The sequence below is a fragment of the Tachypleus tridentatus genome, chromosome 3 (assembly GCF_004210375.1).
Source record: "Tachypleus tridentatus isolate NWPU-2018 chromosome 3, ASM421037v1, whole genome shotgun sequence".
Classification (NCBI taxonomy): domain Eukaryota; kingdom Metazoa; phylum Arthropoda; class Merostomata; order Xiphosura; family Limulidae; genus Tachypleus; species Tachypleus tridentatus.
The window spans coordinates 16,197,242-16,218,812 of NC_134827.1; the positions used below are offsets into that span (position 1 = coordinate 16,197,242).

Consider the following 21,571-nt stretch of genomic DNA (forward strand, 5'->3'; position numbering starts at 1 on the left):
TCGTGCAATGCTACACAAAGAGAATCTCTGCACAGCTATCACTAATCTCGATCTAATAAAAGTAGAAGGAAGACAGCTAGATAATTGTTACCAAAGCCAATATTTGGGTTACTCTGTAAAATAGTGAGGTTTGAATGTCAATTTATTTTCTTTTAATAGATCCATAGCCACAAAGTGCAGAGTGCCCATTTTTGTTTTGTTTTCATTAATGAAACACGAGATATAAACTCGCAAATCTATAGTCCATTAGGCTAACAATGCCCCATCTTGTAGTTCTTTCATCAATAAGTGTATGCCTTCTCAAAAGGATCACAAAATTAAATGATAAACACAGTGATGAAGCAAACTAAACTAGACTACATGAGTTTGGTATGTTTTGAATTTTGCGAAAAGCTACATGAGAGCTATCTGCACCAACTGTCCCTAATTTAGCAGTGTAAAACTAGAGGGAAGGCAGCTAGTCATCACCACCCACCGCCAACTCTTGGGCTGCTTTTTTACCAATGAATAGTAGGACTAATCGTATATTATACTGCTCCCACTGCTGAAAGGGAGTGCATGTGTGGTATAAGGAAGATTCAAACCCGTGACCCTCAGATTACAAGTTGAGTGCTTTAACCAGCAGGTCATGCTGAGCAGCATTTCAACACACTAACAAAATTTTTACAAGTTTAGTTAGGGTTATAATCCACATTTTTTTTATCTGAAAATTCTTACAAAATTACAAGGAAAATGGTATCATAAAAATTAAATTTTTTTTATGAAAAATAACCACAAAAATAAAACTGCATTAAAATATTTAAAACATTTTTTTATATTTTGAAATGATCAACATGATTTGTGTCACACAAAACAGAACTCAAAATCAAGTTTTGAATGATAGGATCTTTTATTTTATTATGATCAATAATTCATCTTAAAAGCATTACAAATATTGTTTGTTCAAAGCATTAAGAAAATAAAAATAACCTTAGTAGGTAATAAATCATGGTCATAAAAATAACATTCCATTTACAGAATAGGATAATATGTTTTTATTTTACTCAATATTATTATCTCATTAAAATTAGCAACACTTTCAAGTACATATTGAAACTTATTAATTGATGACAGCATCAGAATTATTTCTGTAAGTTGTTAAATTAAACAACACACTATAAAAATCATATTAGCCTGACAGTTATTTTGTGTACTTGCTCTTGGGGATAAAGACATTTCTTTGTACAGCTTTTACGCTTAATAAGCCTAAATGTTTATTTTAATATTTTTTATGCCAACACACTGAATGAATAATGTTAGTTTTCAATGTTTATATTCTTAATAACAGCAGTCAGTTTCATGTTGAATGATGCTGTGCAGATTAAAATATATTTTACTATATTTAATTTGTACTTCAGATATCCTAGCTGACCTAATGATAAAACCTATCTGTCAAATTTTATATATATATACTACTATTCAGTTAATATAATCCATCAGGTCAATATGAAAGCAACATGCCGAGATTAATTCCACATTTCTAAAGGTATACTTTAAAATTAAAAGTACAATTCTGATACCCAGATACGTTTTTACACTGTAATTTGTACTTCCTAACTGCAAATGTTATAACTGTCTATATACGAATAATGTGTTCATCACACAATGTTTTAATATTACATTTTGATAAGAGTAACAATAAAACCATTATTTTTATATACATTCACTGTATGCATAACCTTTTATAAATGCAGATTATTGTACAAAAAAATTTTACTAGTTCAAATATGCATCATACATGAATAGTTTTGATATTAATATTTTAAAAAATAACTTTTTTTCTACTCAAATTTTTTTGAGCAGGATTGTTATAAACTTACAATAAATAGACTATTGTTCTGATAAAACACTACTTTTACAAATATCAAAACCCCATTCCACTTAACAATACAAAATACAAGAAAATTACAGAGATCTTGTCTTGACACTGGTCAAATATTAATTAGTTCTTACCAAAAAAAAGTTTCAAAATAAGTTAAATATTTGGCCTGAATTATTTTTGCATCTATAGAAAGTCAAATCCTTGTCAACTGTTAAAGTATAAAATAAAAACTTCAGAAAATTGTATGTTAGTGCATTTCTATAAGATTTTGCTAAAACTTATTTCTCATTTATATGTTACTAAAGCCAAAAAACCCATTTTAAAAAAGTAACTTGTTAAAACACAGGGTAGTTAATTATCAAAAAATTAATAACAAAACATTGTTAGAACAATCTAAAATTAAAATCCTAATTGCATTAACAGAGATCAGGCACTATCATAACATTCTGACACAGATGGCTAGTCATGGAAGAGAAAGGTATCAGCTTTAGGCCTCATGACTAAACAATGCATTAATCTCATCAATGGGTTTTAGCAGGCTAATCAGGACACCATCATCTCTTCGCTGAAAAAGCATCTCACCCTCAAAGTAGACAAGGCCATGCTTTCTAGCTCGCATCAGTACACCAACCAATTTATTAGATATCACCGTATAGATCTGAGAATGAAAAATGTGCTCATAAATTTAACGGTTCTCCAATATTAATTGTTGTTTAACAGACAAGCTTTTCATCTATAAGCTATACTCCTGCTACAAAAACAGTTTAATTTTCCATATTATTTCACTCATGAATTACAAACTTTTTCTGCCAAATACATTTACTATTGACAAAACCACAGTAACCCTTACTGTTTTGTAGCTACAAAATGTATCACAGAAATTGGTAAAGTCAGAAATAACATTTACTTATTACTCTTACCCCTTTGTTTCCTTTATTTAGTATTTTGCAGAAGTAATTCTAGTCCATCACTTTTGAATATCTCAAAATTACTAAATTTTGCTTTAAAATTACAAAAACTTCCACACTCCTCAGGACACCTCTTTTATACCCCATTCTAAGATCTTGGGCAAATTCTAATTTTCAAATTTCTGCACAAACTTCAATGTGCCCTTTATCTAGGTACTATATATAAGCACCCCATCCTGATAATGTAATCACTTTTTTGAGTAACTATTTTTGGAAATACATTTTCAGTTGAGGAAAATGTTAACTTCCAAAACATAATTACCACCCACTGATACTATAGCTTGAATCATACACTAAGAAAAGGAAGATGCCAGTGCAGGCATGATCCACACACAAAGCATCTGCACAGAACAGGAGTGTAACATAAGAATATATTGTACAAAAGTAGGGAAACTATACTACATCCAGAACAGGTATATTCTTCACCTGGAATTTTGTTCCCATATTGAAGAGAGAATAGAATATAAGTAATTATTGGTATAAGCCAGCCCAAACCAAATAGTCACAAACTCAGGGTTGAAGTTAACTGGTGGTAGTGCCTATTTTCTGCATTGGTGCCTGAGGTTATTGGACCACCATCTTCTCAAAAAACTCTGGAGGAAAAGCCTCTGTCTGCCACCCCAGCAACTGAAAACTGGGGGTGATAAGGACTCCCTAGCTCCACTAGTGGAATGTGTAGAGGTAAAATGTATTGGGAAATTCTGAGGAGCAGTGCTCCAGAAACAGTGTTATGTTTCTAAGTTCCCTACATTTTTAAACTAAAATTGATCCCAATTTATTCAACCTGAAGGTCAGCAGGAACAGACAAGATCCCCTTTAGCTTTACTCATGATCATCCATGAATGGTGGTCCATAGTAAGGTAATAACATCTGGTAGGTGCCTAGACAGTCTTATGGAACATCTCATTTCAAAAGAGCCTGTTGCATCCTGTATTATTACAGTGAAAGAGATTAATAGTGTTGAATTGAGCAGAAAAAGCATATCTGCCTGGACAACATTCACCACAGAGTGGGATACAGTGAAAAATAAAGGGACCTTGGAAATAAAAGAGCATTATGATTGAGGAAAGTACTCATCATTGGTTGAAGTTCAACAGATGTGGTCAAAATAGCAATAGGGATAGTCGAAAACCCTGAGAAGAGGACACTGTTAGATTATGCAAGTAATAAGAAAAAAAAAGAATTAAGAATTGTTCACATACCAACCCTCACAATATCTTCCAGAAGGCAATTCAACTGACTGACTAACAACACAGAGATATGATGAGTCTGATAAGATATGACAAGCAAAAAGATTCATCTTCTATAAAGGTAATCTGTTATAGGCCATGCAAAAAAATTTATGAAGCCACCTTATGAGGGTACTGGGATATCAGTCATGGTAAATAGAAAGAGATTCCTATAATGAAAATCTGTTCCTATTCCCTCAACATACATTAGTATGAGCCACATAACACTTGAGGGTCCTGATAGGACATAAAAAACAATTGGAAATGGAGAAGTCATAAAGTGAGAAACGGCTGACAAATGGATTGGTGAGACAGATCTTAACCCTTTCTTAGCTGCTAATCTTGGGCAGAAAAGACATATCGGGGTAAAACAGGGCAAATGTGGAATGATCAAAAGACCTATGCTCATGGATTGCAAACACCTCTGAGCAATGACGTACACAAGCCAAAAAAAATACATTTTACAAAAAAGGTGAAATAAAGAACACAAATCTAAGGGTTCAAAAGGAGGATGAGCCAATGCATATAAAACAATTGTAAAATCCCAATTTGGTAACTGAAGAAGTCATTTGGGCTGAAGAATAAGAAATAATTTTAGTAGACCTGAGAGAACTGGGGATTTAAAAACTTTCTAAAATTTAGAATACCTACAATATACAGTAGATAAGGATGCCTTATTTAAAGCCACTGTACAAAAAGCAAGCCCCTTTTCACATACTCAAGATAGAAAATGGGACATTATAGATAATTTTGGATGAAGAAAGTTTAACTCCCTTTGAATACACCACAGACAATAAATACTGCATTTCCATTGATAAACAATTGTGGTTTGCCTATAGAGAAATTTAGTTAAGTACAGAGAAACCTTAGAAGTTAAACCCTTGTTTCAGGCAAAGCTCAGCATAACGTCCAAGCATGAATATTAAGTTTCTGAGCATCTGGGTGGAAAATGATCGATTGAGGTTGTCTCAACAGAGACTTCCAATGTGGAAGAAGTAGAGGTGGAGATTCCTGCAGATAACTTAGAAGTGGGAACCATGCTTGAGCTAACCAATAAGGTGCAGCCAATAGAACTTGAGAGGAAGTAGAACAAACCATAGTCATAATTTGGGAAAGAGCAATAGCCAATTTGGGGACAAGGCATACAGATGTAAACTTGTCCAATCCTGACTGGACACTTGAGAATGAGGTTTTGGAGCCCAAAATAACTGCATCTGAGAATTCCAATGTATTGCAAAGGCACTGATCATTGGAAAACTAAACTGAGAGCAAATCCATTTAAAAAACCGTGATGTAGCATCTTTTATGTCAGAGTAATATGTCTGGGTTAAGACAAGTGAATTGCAATTAAATTTATCACTCCTGGAACATGATATTGAGATGACGGGAATGAGCTCAGTGTATAAGATCCAAGGTACATAAACAAGAGCCTAGAGAATGTATGCTTCCCAGATGAAAAATATGAAATACAACCTGAAGCTAGAATATGGAGTACCCATGAATCCCCAAGTGAAAGCACTCCAAATGTCCAGGGTATTGGTGTAACTGTGCTTCTACGCCTCCAGAATAGTCACCAATGCTGTTCTCATTGGTCTACCCAAGCCAAAGATCATCTAGAATACAGATAAATCCTATATTATGGAAACCAACAGACCTGTAAACCAAAGGAGGGGGATTAAGAAACACTGTGGAATACTATTCCTAAATTAGAGCCAGAAAGATGAGAAGCTAAGGACAATAAAAACAAATGTAATTATAGAAGGTATCAATTTGGAATTCTTTCCCTGGAACTCCAGCAAATAATATGGGATGGAGAAAAAAGCTTCCTGAGGACAGAAAATGATAAATGAACTCTTTCTAATAAAGTATTTCTACCCAATTTATTAAAGTCAAAAAATTACAAAATAAAAAAAAATAAAAAAACAGAAGAAGACAATCTGACTGAGGTAGGCATTAACAAAATCTACAACTTATCCCAATATTACTGAGGGGAACAATAAAGAGCTTCAAACAAAAGTCAGGCTGAAAATAAATTTCCAGGTGGGATGCTTTGTAAGGAAATGAAGTTTCAAGTATATTGTAAAGATAGTGCAAACGGTGAAGGTGTAGAGAAGGTCCATGAGATTCAATGTATATATACTTAAACTGAGAGGAAAATGGAAAGCCCCAGTGCAGAGTCAAGTCCTTGGTGATGAACGGGTCCAGCATCTTTAGTGCCGAGGGTCTGGCAGAGCCATAGACCACTGATCCATAATCGAGTTTCGATCTAATAAGAGCACCGATATACCTTTAACATTGAACAGCGATCTGCCCCCCAACTGGTAGAAGAGAGAACACGGAGGATGTTCAGTGCTCTTGTGCATTTGACCCGAAGCTGCTTTTAAGTGTGGTATAAAGGTCAGTTACGATCAAAGATAAGCCCCAAGAACTTGGTCTCCGGGACCACTGGCAGCAAAACTTCACCGATATGAAGTTCAGGATCAGGGTGAATACCCCATTGACTGCAAAAGTGCAGGCATACAGTTTTGGAGAGATATCTCAGAACAACCATGAAAGTAAAATGAATACAAAACTAATCTGTTTAAAGTGATCACAGGTTCCAACTTAGACCACCTTAGATCCCAAAAAGGGTCCATCCTATGAGAATCTAAATAGACCTCATCCTGGTGGTTGTCAGCCAAAGTATTCTGATCTGACAAACACAGAGGATAAGCCAAGCTATCCTGTCATGTAACTGAATAGCAAATATCCTAGAATGTAGAGCAATATCCAAGGAAAATCCAAGTAGTCACTTGCCATCCTTTCTGCTAATAAGGAAGAAGTAGAGTCAAATGCAAGAGGAAAGACTCCTAAAACATCACAATGTCTAGTAACCAAATTAAGAGAAATGGCTGCTCAAACTGATCCTCTGTTGAGAATGACCTAGTAAAAGAAGAAGCCAGAAAAGATGAGGCTAAATTCTCCCCAGTTGTCCCCAGGTAATTTAAAAAAGCTGCCTCAGAAATCACACAGTCTACATATACATCTCCATCTCACAACAGATCATATCAAGGACAGTTTTGACTGAGAGCAACTCTTCCTCTGGCTGCTGACAAACAGGTGGAAAAAAGGAGGACTGGTTAATCTCTGTAGTAGAAATATTAACTTGGAAATTCATACCTGTTAATAAGTTTTTTTGTTATTCGTGTTGTTGTTAAATAATTTATAAATGCAAAGATAACTACAGAGACACAGACCTCACACAACTGCACAACATAAATAGTAAATAATCACAACACTCCTGTTGATAGAAACCCTTGCTGAATGCTTTGTAGAGAAAAAAGTGATTACATTACTGGAATGAAGTACTCATATACAAGTACTTGGGCAGAGGGTGCACTGAGGTTGATAAAGAAATCTGTAGATTAGAATTTGCCTAAGGCATTTGAGTGGGATATGAGAGACTAGAGCAAGTGTTCTCAATGCTCAGATTGGAAAAGAGTGGAAGCCCTGAAGATCAAGAAATAGTTATAGTGTCAGCAGATGAGAAGTATGTTTTGGAATTACTGTTTCTCAAAATGAAAACTCAATTCAAGACATCTCTTGTCAGAGCTTTGAGCAATGGTTATCAATATAAGACTGACTCATAAAAATAATGTTGACTGCACAGCCTACACAATAGAATTATAAACAAAGCATGATGCACTGAAAAATTAAAAGCTGATTCTCATAGAGCAACTAAGACAACAGAAGACTTACTCTAATTGGACAAAACAAGATACAGAAGACTTACTCTAATTGGACAAAACAAGATATAAGATGGTTGAACCAAAGGGCAAATGGTCAACAAAAAAACTTACTCAAGCTGTACAACAGGACAATGTACCACAGTTACTGAAATATTTTCTCCTATCTAGCAGCATGAAAATATAAAATATATACCATAGAAGATGAAAACTGTATAAACTACTAAGCAGTTGAAAAAATACTTTATAGTCTATTAATAATGATCTATTGGGTAGCCTGATAAAATGAAACAGTAAAACTGTTCTAAACTTACTACTGATGGGTATTCTGAAAAATATGAAATAACTAAAATAAAAATTGTTTTGTTTATATACTTCGAAAGTATATGTCTTATTCCACAGACACCAGAGATCTGGTAGACACAATGCCCAAGTGAACTGGTTAACAGAAGCATATGCTGATGGGAAATGAACAATATCTGAGATAATCAAAGGCTAACTCTAGTTAGACAGCACATTACAACAAAATATAAGCATCAATGGAGAAACGATTTTTATGAAAAACAGCTTTAGAGTTTTCTTACTGGCTGCAAAACTGATTGTACAATATTTGGACATAGTAATTCTACTCTTACAGTAACATACTCAGCTGCTTAACTTTATAAATAAAAATACCATAAAATCTGAAAAAAACTAAACTCTCACCTGAAACAATTCTCCAAAAGTTATGTCAGCTGTTCCATCAAAATTCTGTTCTCCATTTTTCCAAATCATTTCGCACAAGAATTTTATCTCATTAGTGATCATTTCATTAGCCTTTATGCCTCGACCTTCTGTCTTGGATCCTTCTACTGGCTTTCCATACCTTGGATCATCTTTATCCAGTCGAGCTCTGTGAGATGCTCCTTCCCAGCCTGAGAATGGATTAATCATCTGTTTCTTTTTATGCTCTTCAGCTTTCTTCTGAAACATTGTAACTCTGCTAGCTAATCCAGTGTTACCATAAATCTTTACTGGTTGCTTTCGTAGCTGAGTTATTCCATGATCTAACAAACATCAAGAACATGCATTTATATAGTAACATTTTTAAGTACATAAACAAAACTTAACTATTAGATTTATTAAGCTTCACAATAACAAAATATGCATTAGAAATATGTTAAAGTACTGATAACAGTAAACCATTAGGTTAGCTGTATGTTTCATTGTATAAATGAAACATACAGCCAACAAACATAAAGCCAATTATGGTTTTACAAAACCATTAGTTTACCATTGAGTAACTACTTGTGAACCTTAATATTTTGTTGGTTTTTTTTTGCCAAGTACTTTATCTTCAAACTCCATTTCTTCCTTTGAAAGTGTTTCTACAAACTGACTACTTACTCATTTAGGGGAAAAACATTAGGAAGTTAATAATACCATCATCAATTTGTACCATAAAATTATTTATTTAGGCAAATATCTTCTTTACTGCATGCACAATCCAAGTTCACGAGCAACATTCGTGTAATTAATTTATCCCATAATACTCTGTTCAATGTCACTCCAGTAAATCAGAAGTTAAACTGAGTTTATGAAACATGAATAAAATGAAACAGTGAGTTATACTAAACTGCTTATTTTGTGTGTATGTTTATAAAATTTGTCAACTGCTGTTGGAGTTAAAGCAAAATATTTTTTGCTTAATTTTTGCTGAAACATTTTTGGATGAATTTCACATATTTTTGTGTTTCTAATACAAAGCAGCTTTGGTAGTTAATTTCCAGATTTGTATTTATTTGAACTTTAATTTCCACAGATTACAAACCTTAATGATAAAAAAAAACTGTGTTATTCTTACTTAAAATATTGATTACATTCTTTCTTATACATAAAATATCAAGATTTCTTAACATAATCAAACTAAGGAAGAATTACTTTCACTAGAAACAAAGTGCAATATCTGGATTTAGATACTGGCACCATCATCAAAGAATATAATTCAAAGTTTTGAATAAAATGTACATTTTCAAGTTTGACTCCTGAACTCTCCATCTATGAATAAGTTATGATGTTTACTATCAACAACTTATTAGGCACATCAAAATTTACTCAACCCTTAAAGACTTCTCAGAAAGAGCTTGAAAGCATGCTTTCCTTTTTCACAATCACTGTTGCTCTTATCACATTTTAAATTCAAAATTCCTTGAACTCTGTTACAAATTCAATAAGAATCTTATAACAGTTATTGGTTTAGAAGGTTTAAAGAATACCACCTCCTATAGAGCTGGGTGACTTGTGATATTTGCTAAGCAGTTAATCAGTGGCCCCATAATACTGCAAAAAAACAGAAAAGGTAGCAACAAGTACTATCATAGAGTTGCCTTCCACAGTCAGCAGTTCAACAACAAAAATGAAACAAAATAAATGAAAAACATAACTTTACTTACTTGATTCTTTTGTGAAATCAATTAATCATATCTTAGATTAACTTATTGTTGAAACTCTGAAAACAGTAATAATCTGACAAACTAATTTTGGTTACTTGGCAATTTTTGTGCCAATCAACAAAACCAAAATTGTTGTAATATGCAAAAACAGTAAAATAAAAAAAAAAAATACAAATTTTGATTAATCAATTAGTTTGCCTTCCATTCCCCCAGTGGTAATTCTGTAAGCCTATAATAACAACAAGTGGATTTCAAAACCTTTGGTGGGCAAAGCACATACAGACCATTCATTGGAGAGCTTTGTGCTAACAGCTAACAAACAAATAATTCCAACAGTACTGGAAGCTAACAGCTGGCATTATTTTTTGTTTTGAAGGGAAGGTATACTCAACTGTTCCTTTGTTTTTTTTTATTGTCACTTTCAGTACTACTATTTATATGGAGTTTTATAAATTTTAATTTTTTAAATATACTTTTATTATGGGGATCGTTTTACACTGTTAGCTTAGTATATGGGTTTAGGACTAACCTAAATCTCTAAACTGACCAAACTTTAAAAGCTATCGAGATTTTACTCCAAAATATTGTTATCAGTAAAGGTATCAAACTAATGAAAGAATGCAATCCAAACTTTACAATTAAGGGAACAGGAAAAGCATATTTAATTAGCTATGCTCATTACCAGGTTGAGTTTAAGTTTGACTCTAACTTGGTAGCTTCTCTGATTGTGAGCTAACATTATTCTACCTAAAACACTTACAACTGAGTCCTCAGTTTTAACTGGATATTTAAAGAGAGATAGCTTCTACAGGAAATTAACATGCAGGCCAAAATACTACTAGTATTATACAGATTAAGAAGTTGATTGGATGTGATTAGAGAGCATGTTACATACAACAATTACAACGTATGAAAAAGTGCTGGAAGTAGCAACTACATAGGATAACATTATTTTCTGTATAAAATAAACTTCGAATGAATGAGCCGAGGATATTTTTATCTTCAGTATTCGATATTTTTTCTCATTCATTGCTGATTTAGCAAGCTTTCATGAATAAATATTTATTTATCTATAGCTAAAAAGAAGCAAGTAAACAGACTGAATTCACTGCTTTATGCCACTTGAAATAGAATTTATATAAAATTTGAGAGATAAACTAAGGGTAAGACTAACCTGCTGATTTGCCACTTCTGAATGAAGAAGAAAGTTACTTAAATACAAAATAAATAACAGTCAGTAACTGATGTTAAGATAAATATATGTTAGCGTGTTGTTAATCGTTACTGTATTCTGATACACAAATGAGTTAAATAAAATTTATAAACTTCACAGTTCAGCAATGATATTTTGCAGTCCTTTCCTATGTCTAGAACTACATTTTCAAGATAAAGTAAAACATTTGCCATTTTTTAACCCTCTGCTGCATGCATTATAAAAATAGAAGAAAAAAACATGTTTTCTTTTAATGTTTAAAATGTTTAAGCAACATTTCTTGCTTAAATAGGTCTATACTGCCCCCAAAAATATATTTTGGTTAATTGTAAGTGGATATGTTACTTAGAAGTGACAATGTTTAATGTTTTCATGATAGGTTTGGTATAAAATACACAAGGTTGTATACACATTTGCAGGTGTTAGGTACTTAACTTTTGATGCAGTACGTACACCTTCACAAAATATGGTAGACTTTTAGTAAAGATAGCAAGTCTTCTGTACACGAAATATCAGGGTTTTTAATAAAGTATTTTTACTATAGATATATTTGTGAAAATAGAGTCTGTTTCTTTACTAGTCTGAATGTGAAGTGATTTCTGTGTAATGATTAAAAACTATTCTTTATACAAAACATCTTGTATATTATTTATGTGATCTCTAGATGGGTTCATCTAAACACATTTCAAACATTTGTTCTCAGTAAGATTTTATGTTTCATGTTACTTTTTATACTAACTATATGGGATCTGTCACTTGAACAATGTCATAACCATTATAAAAAATTAGGAAATAAAAATATATAGTTTTTTTTCAATCTGGAATATCTACAAATTGTAACACAAAAACACAAATGTTTACTCTAGATAACTTAAATCTCATAACATTACACACACACACACATATATATATTAATTTATTATTTTCATTATATTTACCTTCTAGTCATGCCTAAAGTACCAGAAATTAGAACAATTTGGTGCACACGCACTCATGTTACCATATCCAAGAATATAAAACTCGCCTTTACAAAGTGATTTGTCTGGCTGTGTTTTAGAGATCTAGTAGTTTGTAAAATAGTCATGTTAAGTTATAATACATTATCACTATTTACAAACATGTTCTTAAACTTAATTTTCCTAAAACACAGAACAGTAAATAACAAAAGCAAACAATTATCTCTTCTAGTTACAACCTTTGTAATCACTTACTGCTTAAAGTAGGTTGCTAAGCCTTCTAAAGTTTCTCACATGGAGGATATGAAATGAAATAATTTTATATACATACAGTTAAATACCTCAAAAAATCATAAATTACTATATATACACATACAAGTACCACAGAATTCCATTATAGTCTATTAAGTTTAGTAACTAGGCTGTATTCAGGTCTAAAAAAATATGAAATTTTGAGCAGACTAAAGACACAACCTACCTCCTTAAAATGGCTGAGAAAGCCACTAAGGGGACATTCTGATCCTTCAACTGATTATTCACGTCATACACATAAGTATATGTACATAAGGGGATGTTTCCAAAAATCAAAAGTGGTGAGAAGGGTCGACGTGTTTGGTTCAGTACTTAATCGATATCTCAGAAAATAGAAAAGTCTATAGGAGGTTCTTATTTTATATTCTACCTTGTTATTATCAATAATTTGATTCCCACAAAACTACGTACTTTGTATTTTAACACCACAAACACCTAGTTTGAACCAGTGCTTCATAGATGTCATGTGACCCAAAAATTGATGTTCAAGGTGTTATTTTTTTATATTTATTTTTAACTCATGAAACTGAAGTTAACATTTTCTTAAAATGAAAAGTTAATTCCAATAATACTTACCCCACTGACACTATAGCTATTTCTCAATCTCCAAGTTTCCTCTCTTTGCCCATCTAAGTATTGAGGACTCTAGCTCCAGCCTTTTATATTGCATTTGAATGCCTTAGGCAAATTCTGATTTGCAAATTTTATTTACCAGCTTCATTGCACCCTCTATCTAGGTACTGTATTAAGCACCCCTGATAATGTAATCACTTTTTTTGAGACAAACTGACATTTAATAAGGAGGTAGGACAATAGTGTCAGTAGAGGTAATTATTTTTTGGAAATAACATTTTCAGTTGGGGAAAATGTTAACTTCCAAAACATAATTACCACCCACTGACACTATAGCTTGAATCATACACTGAGAAGAAGAAGGTGCCAGTCCAGGCATGATCCATACACAAAGCATCTGCACAGAAGAGGAGTGTACCATAAGAATATATTATACAAAAGTAGGGAAACTATACTACACACAGAACAGGTACATTCTTCACCTGGAATTTTGTTCCCATATTGAAGTAATTAGGGAATAAGTAATTGTCAGTAAAGATTAGCCACAACAAAGTAGATGAGATTCCACAACTTAGAGTCGGTAGCCATTGTATCTATATCCCATGTTAATGACTAAGGCTATTGTAAAAATATACACTTTTATTAGATCCCAACCTGCTGACATACAGTGATGCATTTCACACCACCAGAATCACAATAAAGTATGTAACAACGAAGTGAACAACATTTATCCTCCAGCTGAAGAAGTTCAAAAGGCAAAACCTCAGGCTTGGAAAGATGGGATCATGCATGTTGTACTCAACCAAGGGAACAGAACTTATCTGATCTGGAATTATGAACATTCATCTTCACTCCCCAACCAAGTAAACAAGGAGTATTCTGCTTGCTCCTAGAATTATGGAAAGGACATAGAAAGTATGCTCATTCAAGTACCCATGATGGGACCACTTCATATTTGGAATCATGAGGAAAGAGTGAATCACCTTCACTGACCAATACACTAAACCAATACTGATAAAAGAGAATTACCATGCCCTCCACAACTTAACAGCCTCGTACCATATCTGAACCAGTGTTATGAGTTGGTTTCCTCAGAGGCTGATGCCACTCCTACTAACATCTGGAAAACACATCCAGGTACACTAGGATCCAGAATACAAGAGTGAAAGAACACACTCAAAAACTCTGGATATAAAGAAAATCTTTGTCTGCCACCCTAGACGCTGGAAACTGAGTGGTAAGGACTCCCGAGCTCCACTAACAGAGTGCATAGAGGGAAAACATGTTGGGGAGTTCGGAGGAACAAGGCTCTGGAAATTCTGCAATAGGTGAAACAAGTTCCCTACATTTTTAAAATCTAACTGATCCCCATTTATTTAACACGAATATCAGTAGGAACAGGCAGGATCCCCTTTAACTTTACTCATGATTGTCCATGAGTGACAGTCCACAGTAAGGCAATACCACCTGGTAGGTGCCTAAATGGTCTTATGGAACACCTTATTTTGACGTAGCCTATTGCAACCTGTGTTACTTATAGTGAAAGAAGTTATTAGTACAGAAGTGAGAAGAAAAAGCATATTTGCCTGGGCAACATTTGCCACGGAACTGAATTTAGTGAAAAAATAAAGGGACCCTGGAAATAAAGAACATATGATTGAGGAAAGTACTCATCTTTGGTTAAAGTCCAACATATGTGGTCAAAATATCTATAGGGGTAGTCAAAAACCCTTGAAAGAGGATACTGCCAGATAATGCAAGTAATGAGATAAAAAAGCATTAAAAGTAGTTCACATAACAACCAGCACAATGCCATCCATAGGGCAATTCAACTGACGAGCTAATTACATACAGATATGACAAATCTGATGAGATGTGACATGCAAAAGATTTATCTTCCGCAAAGAAAATCTGTTATAGGACATGCCACCTTAAGAAGGTAATGGAATACAAGTCATGGAAAACAGAAAGAGATTCCTATGAATGAAAATTCAGTTCCTAGTATCTGAAAATGAACTACTACGAGCCACAGAAACCTGGAGATCAAGAAATAGCTTCGGTATCATAGGATGGTATGTTTAGAAATAACATATAATACTAAAATTTGAATTATAATATACAGTTTGATACCAAACTTATTGACATAAAATAGTAGTTCAATAATTTTCGAATGCAAGTCAATAAACACAATGATGTGGCCTTTGACAATGACTCATAACAACAGGGTTAATAGTAACTGAAGAAGTAACAATAATAATTCTAGGGTATATTTAGTGTTACCTGGATGTAAGAACATTCAACTACAGAACTGAAGGATTTGCATGTGCATTAAACATCAAAGATATATTTGTTACCTTTACCTTACAATGTGTAATAGAGGGTTAACTATGAAGAGTAACAACCATACACATTTTACACGTAATGAATAAAGTATGTAAACAGAAATGTTTACAGTGATTTTGTTTCTTCTTTTTCAGTTCTATACTGAATATAAAACTACTTTTATTTCATATATATATATATATATGTATGTATGTATGCCAGGAAGAACTCTTAAGGCAGATGGATGGTTACCACTTCTAACAGATCAATGTGAAATTCTTGTATTACCTCAATAGTAGTCTACAACAGTTTCTTCATTATGGTGTTCTTATGCTCCTAAATCACCTTATACCATACTCTTATTTTATCATCATCTCACCAGCCTTACTGTCCTGATTCTCTGTCTTAGATTCTTCTGCTTGAATCCTACAACTTGAATCATTTTTGTCCAACTTTGTTCTATGAGGTACTTCTTCCCACTCTGAAAATGGATTAACATATTGTGCCTCTTTATGCCCTTCAACTTTCTTCTGAAATGAGGCAATTCGGCCTGCCAGGCCAACATTGCCATAGATCTTCACTGGCTGTTTTCGCTGCTGATCCATCCACAAACCTAGAAAGTGTTTAAAAAATTTGTAATGAAACTGTGTAAATTCATATTAAAGGCAAATCATAGACCAAATGATATATTTTCTGAAATCAGTGTGTATGCACTTAGTGATTAAGTTTTTTGTCAGAAGGTGCAACCTAACAAAACTTCCTAAAAAATATTAATTAATAACAATGTAAATTGTTTGCAATTAACTTGTTCAAAAGAAATCAGAATTCACTAATAGGCTTGGAATTTTTAACAGGTCCATAAGTGATATGGGTTACAAGATAGCTTATCACATGAATTATTGCAGATGGATATAGAAGAAGTTGGCTTCTTAGCTGGGTGGAAATACTAGCAAAAAAAGCAACACTGTTCCAGTATTGTACACTTTATTGTTGCTCTTGTCTTCACTGATGAAGGTTCAGATATTCAGAAAATATGGAAACAATAATTACCAACCAGGTAGGAACAAAACATAAGATAATAGGTCCTGCAAAGAGATACAAGATGAAATAACTTCCAGTTTAAGCACAAATATCTTGATCAATGATGACATAGCACTTACTTAGTAAATGACCCTCTAATGAAATCAGCTGGTATTGGTCAGATCAGATCCTTTATGTAAGATGAAGTAATTCATCTCTTTTGCAATATTAGAGGTAACAGCAAATGTTAACATTCTAGCCTATAAGATTTTAATGTGTTGCAAAAGGATCCATAGGGTGAAATCCACATATAAACATGATAAGAAAATATACAGCTTTGTGGCTTATAATGGGAATAGACTGTCACTGCAGAAAGTGGCTAATTGTTAAAATTGCATCTTAAGAAAAGCAACTTTCTTTATACACAATTATCAGAATGATGTACAATAAATAGATGTAACAGTCTTCACTAAAGTCTAAGAAGTTCAAAACAACTCATAACAACAGAATATACATGATTATTGTATAATTAAAGTTCTTAAACATGAGAGGATGCCAGAAACAAAGATGTTAAAAATACTTCAAATGTTGAAGCAAATAATTTATTTTGGAAATAAAATACTAGTACTACAGGCAAAAGAAAATCCTGTTCAAAAAATAAATTAAAGTTGAAACAAAAACAACATCCATCCTGTTTACACATGAAGTGAAAATGTCACTAAATGACAAGTTAGTAATGCTAGAGGTCATTGTCATACAACATTATGAGCAGCTCTCCTTTCAACAAACTAGAAATTTCACAAGATTAAAAAACTAACTGGTTTCAGCTGACAGTGATGAGCAAGATAAAGAAGTCAACAGTCAAATTCTGATAATTACAACACTTTCAAATAAAGGATAAACACCTCAACACTGTAGACATAATATATCAGTTTTGTTGCTCAAGATAATCAAATAATATAGAACTTTCAAAAGGTGATCATATATTTTCACTTACTGTCATTAGGTGATAGGGAAAGTTGCATGATAACATACTGAATATACTGAAGAAAAACCCTATAATCCAAGAGCTTTCAGAAAGCAGACCTTTCTTCTTCAGAGGCAACTTGAATATATAAATAGCCATAAATCTTTGCGTATGATCTAATTTACCACTACACGAGGCCTACTCTTATTTCACTATTTAAAATTCTTCAAGATTAATGATGATAGGTAACTATTGGAAAAGCTAGCCTAACACATGGAAAATCCAAGAAGATGCTGGGCCTCATGTTCTTATTTTCTATTTAACTTCATCATTTTCTTGCAGAAAGAAAAAAAAAACATGTAAAACATACTCATTTGCTTAAAATTATTAATAAATAGTTATGTTTAGACTGTTATTAAATTCATCCAACACTCACCCACATTTCCAGGCAACTATAACTGAATTTATGAGATGTCTACATGCAGTAGTTCTCAGCACGCAAAATACCAACACAATAAGATTAGCAGACATTCCTGAGAGTATCTCAGATCTTGATCCACTAGAATTAGTCCAATGATCCACCTGATTAAAATGCATATAATAATATTACACATGCAAAATCCCATGCATAAAGTTAAATTTTTCCTCTACCATTTACGTACATTTTATAAAATACCTTAAATACAGACTGATTTTTCAATACAGTTTACAAGTTCAAAGAAATAAAGCATTAGTTGACTTATAAGATTTCATGGTAATGCCATAGTTTGAACATTAATTTTACATCAGTAAACTCTGGTTCACAAGTAATGTGTTAGGTTCAATTCTTGAAATTAAGTACATTTGTTTTTATATTAATATCAACATTCTGAGTTCAAGGGTTTAACACATTTCTACATAGTTATGTTTCCATTCAAAGTAAAGAGTGTTGATACAGTTTATGAATGCAGCATAATACTTGTGTGAAAAATTTATGACAATACATGAGACTTAAAAAAATCATGAGGTCTATAGAAAAGTGCAGCTGTGCTAACTTTTAGCTACAGATATTTTTATTTTAATATTTAAAATATTATTCAAAAAATACTGTGAAAAACTATTAGAACTTGGAGTACAATGATGTATTATGGTCTCATTGTGATAAAAATACCAGTCATCTGGAAGAGATGCACAGAATTATTACAAAACTGATAGCCAGTTTAAAGTGCAAGACTCACAGGAACAGTTGGATACAGCTGTAAATGATTTTACTTCAACACAGAAAAATTATACTTTATTGGCCCCCAAATATTAGAAGTTTTTTGCTATCATATAGGTATTCTTACTTTACCAATGTTCTGACAGTGTTACCTCTGCTCTTTACAAAGATAAACTGTGGATCTTTGACTTATATTTTTAAGAGAACATGAAAATTTACAGGAAATACTGAATAAACCTAAGACAAAAAAAATTAGAACTAAAGATGATATTTTTACTTGTGAGAAAATGAATTAGGTTATCTTAAAACTATGCAAACAATACATAAAAATATTTTATTTTTCATTAATAATATTTTATCTGGAATTCAAGAAATATATTTGCTGCAATGTGCAAACTATGGTGAATTTATGTTGTGAAAAAACTTTGAAATTAATTTTAAAATTACATAAATTCATGTTAGACTTCCAGTTACATATATGACATAGTCAAATGAAATACAATGCAAGACATGCAATTTAAGTCACAAAAAACAAAAGAAGAAATGGCAATATCTTATTACTGTAATAAGGACATCTGAAACAAAGTACCTACTTGAAAGTGCCATATATTTTTTTAAATTTTATAAATTATCAATATTATGCATATATTTGCTGACAACACAAGAGGTCTTGTCAATAAAAAAGTATTCTGAAATGTCTCAGCAATAAATTACAACTTATCCTTACTGAAGCCTAAGTCACTTACTGGTATAAAGTCTGAATTAGACAGGTCTACATGATATTGATACACAATGGTTTGTTAAAACTAAGTCAATGTAAACTATTGACATTACAAAAAGTAATAAAATCTACGATCATACAGTAAAAAAAGGGAGGGATTAACCTGTTAGTTTTACCAAGACACAATGTTAATAGTAACATTTAATCTAGAACTTAAACTTTTAAAATCACAGTTAGCACCAGAACTACTTGTATTTACAAGTTACAGTGCAATTAAAAGCAACATACCAACATGTACAATGTAAATATAAAAACAATAAATATGAATAGGAAACTAAAAGTGAAGTAGTACTAGTGGTGCTGATAACAGGTAAGTAGACTGTTAGACACATTAATATAAACTATTTATATTTTACAACGGTATAATTTACATATGCAATATAACATTCACTGATTTTAGTGATTAGCACATTTCTCATTGTCGATGTCAGTGGCATTTTCGTTGATCTGCCATGCGTTCTTAAAAAGTTTTTCAAAATTAATAAATTTCAAACTTTCCTATTACTATTATTATTTTACTGCCTACCCAAGCCACCAATAAATAGAAGATTATGTCAAAAGATTGAAGAGATAATTCAAACTTTACTCTAAGCTCTGAAAATTATTTATTGCGACGTTTTCCTTCCCTTCAGATTACTCAACTGTGGAGCTACTTGTGCTATCTTTGCTAACGTGCAAATAAACTTTTTTTTATTTTTTAATCAGACCGCATATAAATAGTATTAACTTTTCACAACGTGTCAACAAACGTTACGAAAAAAGTACACAAAAACTAAGAGAGCTTATATATTTTTGTTAATAAAATTATGATATATATATATATATACACATAAGGCGAAAATTGGTATAATGCCGAAAATATATGTAATTTTTAAGTTTACCTGTTGTCACTAAAGTCCGCTTATGCAAGTATACCACCACTATACTCCATCTTTTATCTAGTAGCAGTACTACTACTTTTCAGCCATTCACAGTAACAATAAAATCCAGCACCAAATGTCACAGCTAATTTGACGATCACGGTAACTTTATCTGTATTTGAAAAATCGCTTGGCATGTTCAGATATAATTTACACAGATTTTCTAGCTAATAAGTTTTACTTTTATTTTTATACCTAAAACTGTTGTTGTTGATTTATCAATGATCGAATGCCCTGGTGCTATTTTATTATTAACGCAACAATAATTTCATTTGCACTGTAATTATTGTACGAGAAAGATGCGGCCTACTAGCCAGTATGTTCCGACATTGAATCTAAACATTTCTGATTCGAGTCTCGTTGCCTCAAAAATGAGCTTCGCGCTCTAGATCATAGTGAACTATAAGAATGACAGTCATAATACGCCATTCACTAATACAATACTTGACTTAATGTATGGCAGAGAGACTGTTGACAATGTGCCTTTCTTATAGTCTATAAATTTGAATACACACAGCTTGTCCCCCTCTAGCACAGCGGTAAGTCTATGGATTAACAACGATAAAATCAGGTATGCGATTTCTCTCGGTGGACTCAGCAAGTAGCCCGATGTGGCTTTGCTATAAGAAAACACACAGACACAGCTGTACGCAAATAGTCCTTATTTAGCTTTGAAGAAAAATTCTGAAACGAACAAACTAATAAGGCGTGTTCTTACATGTATATCAATAGAGTGACTAGGGACAAATTTCAATTAAAAAGAAAGTTTCTTTAACATTCTTTCAATACAGAAACTAGCCCAATCTGTTGTAACACAGCACACTATTTTCAAGTTTCAAAAAGCGTAATGTTTATTGAGAAATCTACTAAACTGGACATTAAAATTATAACAACAGCAACGTTTAATCATTACAATGTTTAGACTCATAGCATCGAGCCATCAACAGATAAAAGTTGTATTCGAAAGGGCAATTGAATTTTAGGAAACATTACAATGACCCGGCGGTTGTGGCAATCGACTTATAATCTGAGGGTTGCGGGTTCGAATCTCCGTCGTGCTAAACATGCTCGCCCTTTCAGCCGTGGGGGCGCTA

The 21,571-nt window shown here is 32.7% G+C and overlaps 1 protein-coding gene across 8 annotated transcripts; it reads right to left on the reverse strand.

Annotated features, from left to right (window-relative positions):
* Positions 1 to 870: 870 nt before the first annotated feature.
* LOC143246425 (actin-binding Rho-activating protein-like) lies at positions 871 to 20,523 on the reverse strand. Of its 8 annotated transcripts, none has more exons than XM_076493115.1 (5): positions 20,439 to 20,510; positions 18,015 to 18,160; positions 15,971 to 16,204; positions 8,489 to 8,829; positions 871 to 2,519 (listed from the first exon to the last, which is right to left on the reverse strand). In XM_076493115.1, exons 3-5 carry the CDS (start codon positions 16,194 to 16,196, stop codon positions 2,349 to 2,351), a joined length of 738 nt encoding a protein of 245 aa, XP_076349230.1. In that variant the 5' UTR covers positions 16,197 to 16,204; positions 18,015 to 18,160; positions 20,439 to 20,510; the 3' UTR covers positions 871 to 2,348. The 8 variants fall into 8 exon arrangements, with proteins under 8 accessions (XP_076349230.1, XP_076349231.1, XP_076349229.1 ...); XM_076493116.1 differs by lacking the exon at positions 20,439 to 20,510 and adding an exon at positions 20,144 to 20,237; XM_076493114.1 differs by lacking the exon at positions 20,439 to 20,510 and adding an exon at positions 20,084 to 20,231.
* Positions 20,524 to 21,571: the final 1,048 nt, after the last annotated feature.